At 44.4% G+C, this 3,905-nt stretch overlaps 1 protein-coding gene across 1 annotated transcript; it reads right to left on the bottom strand.

Moving 5' to 3' along the window:
• Window positions 1-740: 740 nt before the first annotated feature.
• On the bottom strand, window positions 741-3,508 carry LOC131832553 (heat shock protein HSP 90-alpha-like). Its single transcript, XM_059175733.1, is given in 2 exon segments — window positions 741-1,308; window positions 1,311-3,508. Coding segments are annotated over 2 exon segments (2,199 nt in total). The 5' UTR covers window positions 3,460-3,508; the 3' UTR covers window positions 741-1,258.
• Window positions 3,509-3,905: the final 397 nt, after the last annotated feature.

Below are 3,905 nucleotides of genomic sequence, written 5' to 3'. Positions count from 1 at the left end.
AAATGATAATTCCTGCACTCAATATTTCTATTCAATATTGTCCTGAGGTTATACCTATTAGAATAGAGGAAAACAAAGAAATAAGAACTGTTAAGAATTGGAAAGGAAGAGATTATTCTTTACTAGATGACATAATTATTATTTACTTGGACAATATGTGAACTATTAGAGCAAATATGAATGCTAATATTGTTAGATATGAATCCAAAATACCTAAATCGATGGTTTTCTTCTATAACAATAACTGTTAAATAATGTAATAGAAAACAAATTCCATTCCATTTCATTTTTAGCTATAAAATATAAAGGCATGCAAGTATAAATATAACAAAATCTTTAAGAGTTTATGGAGGTAGGAGAAGAATAAATGAAACAAGATGGGATTGGGAGGGAGACAAACCATAAGTGACTCTTAATCTCACAAAACAAACTGAGGGTTGCTGGGGGGAGGGGGTTAGGGAGAAGGGGGTGGGATTATGGACATTGGGGAGGGTATGTGCTTTGGTGAGTGCTGTGAAGTGTGTAAAACGGGTGATTCACAGACCTGTACCCCTGGGGATAAAAATATATGTTTTTTTTTTTTTTTTTTTTTTGTATTTGTTACAACCTTTTATTGTAGAATGTGACTTGAGCACTACATTTCCACTCACGGAACTTGTGGAGTTACTCCTCCAACAGCTTTACAACACGCCTAAGTAGGCTGAGAATGTCGCTACTCTAAACAACGCTCCTCTTTGGAAAACAAGCCCTATACACGGTTACTCCCTTCAGCTTGGTTTAACTACTAGTTTCTAGAGGCCTGGTACATGCATCTGGTAACTACAGGGGACAGAAGATTTAAAAAGTAGATCCTAGAGGGTGAGAGCTGTTTTAACCAACACTTCTCTTTAAAACATCAAGGTATAACTCGGAACACTTCAGTGACAGACAAATTTGGTCTTACTAAGGAATCCGCTTGTAGCTAAACACTTTAGACCACAGTTAACGTTAGGTTACGCACACCTCACAACAAAGGTCACCTTGTCCAGTTACAACGAGCCGGCGTGGCACTAGGGAAGAAAAACTAGCTGGGCTTTAGCTCCTACACGTCACAGTATCACACTCGAACAGAAAGAAATCTTCCCCTTAAGTAGTTATTATCATGCCATACAGATTCTTAAAATGTTAACAAAAATAAAGAAAAACATCCTTGAAAATATATTATCAGAGGGAATGAAGATAAAGTATCGAATACATGTACAAGTCATTCTCGCGGCACCTAGTCAACCTCCTCCATGCGCGACGTGTCGTCGTCACCTTCCAGGGGGTCATCTCCTCACTCACGGCCGCACTGCTGTCGTCAGCGGTGGGGTCATCTTCATCAATACCGAGACCGAGCTTGATCATCCTGTAGATCCTGTTGGCATGCGTCTGCGGATCTTCCAGACTGAAGCCGGAGGACAGGAGCGCCGTCTTGTAGAGCAGGATGACCAGGTCTTTCACAGACTTGTCGTTCTTGTCGGCCTCGGCCTTCTGCCGTAAGGTCTCAATGATGGAGTGGTCGGGGTTGATCTCCAGATGCTTCTTCGCGGCCATGTAGCCCATGGTGGAGTTATCTCTCAAGGCCTGGGCCTTCATGATCCTCTCCATGTTTGCTGTCCAGCCGTACGTGCTTGTCACGATGCAGCACGGGGAGGTCACCAGTCGGTTTGACACGACCACCTTTTCTACTTTTTTCTCTAAGATGTCCTTCATGATCTTGCACAGGTTTTCAAACTTTGTCTTTTTCTCTTCCTGTTTCTTTTTCTCTTCTTCATCTTCTGGAAGTTCCAAGCCCTCTTTGGTCACAGACACCAACGTCTTCCCCTCAAACTCCTTGAGCTGCTGGACGCAGTACTTGTCAATGGGCTCGATCATGTAGATCACTTCCAGGCCGTGCTTCCGAAGACGCTCCACGAAGGCCGAGTTCGCTACCTGGTCCTTGGTCTCACCTGTGATGTAATAGATGTGTTTCTGGTTCTCCTTCATTCTGGTGCAATAGTCCTTGAGAGACACCATCTCGTCACCGGAGGCGGACGTGTAATAGCGCAACAGCTCCGAGAGCTTCTTCCGATTCTGAGAGTCCTCGTGGATGCCAAGCTTGATGTTTTTGGAGAACTGTTCATAAAACTTCTTGTAGTTCTCTTTATCTTCGGCCAGTTCGGTGAAGAGTTCTAAGCACTTTTTGACCAAGTTCTTTCTGATAACCTTTAAAATTTTGCTTTGCTGCAGCATCTCACGGGAAATATTTAGAGGAAGATCCTCCGAGTCCACCACACCTCTGATGAAATTCAGATACTCTGGGATGAGCTCCTCACAGTTATCCATGATGAAAACTCTGCGAACATACAACTTGATGTTGTTCTTTTTCTTTCTGTTCTCGAATAGGTCAAAGGGAGCACGTCTTGGCACAAAGAGAAGAGCTCGGAACTCCAACTGTCCTTCCACTGAAAAATGCTTCACTGCCAGGTGATCTTCCCAGTCATTGGTCAAACTCTTGTAGAATTCTCCATACTCTTCGTTGGTGATATCGTCGGGGTTTCGGGTCCAAATGGGCTTGGTCTTGTTCAGTTCTTCCTGGTCGATGTACTTCTCCTTGATCTTCTTCTTCTTCTTCTTGTCCCCGTCCTTCTTCTCCTCCTCCTCCTCGTCCGAGCCGGCGTCTTCGATCTCGGGTTTGTCATCCGACTCCTTCTCTTCCTTTTCTTTTTCCTCCTCTTTCTCTTCCTTTTCTTCAGCCTCATCATCGCTCACCTCTTTATCACGTTCCTTCTCCACGAACAGCGTGATGGGGTAGCCGATGAACTGGGAGTGCTTCTTCACGATCTCCTTTATCCTCCTCTCCTCCAGGTACTCCGTCTGGTCTTCCTTCAGGTGCAGGATAACCTTCGTTCCCCGACCCATAGGTTCGCCTGTGTCCGTGTGGACCGTGAACGAGCCCCCCGCGGAGGACTCCCAGGCGTACTGCTCGTCGTCGTTGTGCTTGGTGATCACCGTCACCTTCTCGGCCACCAAGTAGGCGGAATAGAACCCGACCCCGAACTGGCCAATCATAGAAATATCTGCGCCCGCCTGCAGCGCTTCCATGAACGCTTTGGTCCCCGACTTGGCGATGGTGCCCAGGTTGTTGATCAGGTCGGCCTTGGTCATGCCGATGCCGGTATCCACGATGGTGAGGGTCCGGTCCTGCTTGTTCGGGATGAGGTTAATGTGCAGCTCCTTCCCCGAGTCGAGCTTGCTGGGGTCGGTCAGGCTCTCGTACCGGATTTTGTCCAGAGTGTCGGACGAGTTGGAGATCAGCTCCCGCAAGAAGATCTCCTTGTTCGAGTAGAAGGTGTTGATGATCAGCGACATCAACTGCGCGATCTCCGCCTGGAAGGCGAACGTCTCCACCTCCTCCTCCTCCATCGGCTGGTCTTGGGTCTGGGTTTCCTCAGGCATCTTGGCTAAAGGACCGCACGGGCTCCGAGAGGACGCAGCACCAGGACGCAGGAGCCAAAAATATATGTTTATAAAAAATAAAAAATTAAAAAAATTAAAAAAAAATAAATAAATAAAAAGAGTTTATGGAGAAATTAAAAAAATTAATGACATGAAAGAAGCCAATAATGAAGAAATGTATGGTGTTAATTTAAAAGTGGTCTCAATACTGCAATGATTTAAATTCTATGAAAAGTAATCAACATATTTCATTAAAAATCTAACCAGAGTATTTCGTGTAACTAGAGAAACTCTTACTAAAGTTAACATACTTGAACAGATAAAGGTGATGTGTATATATAAATACATATATACAATGGAATATTATTGTTATTAAAAAAGAATGAAATCTTTCCATTTGCAACATGGATGAAGCTAGAGAGTATTATGCTAAGTGAATTAAGTTA

The sequence above is a fragment of the Mustela lutreola genome, chromosome 1, assembly GCF_030435805.1.
Source record: "Mustela lutreola isolate mMusLut2 chromosome 1, mMusLut2.pri, whole genome shotgun sequence".
NCBI lineage: Eukaryota > Metazoa > Chordata > Mammalia > Carnivora > Mustelidae > Mustela > Mustela lutreola.
Note: the sequence above shows the minus strand (reverse complement) of the source record. Positions and strands in the feature narration are given on the sequence as shown.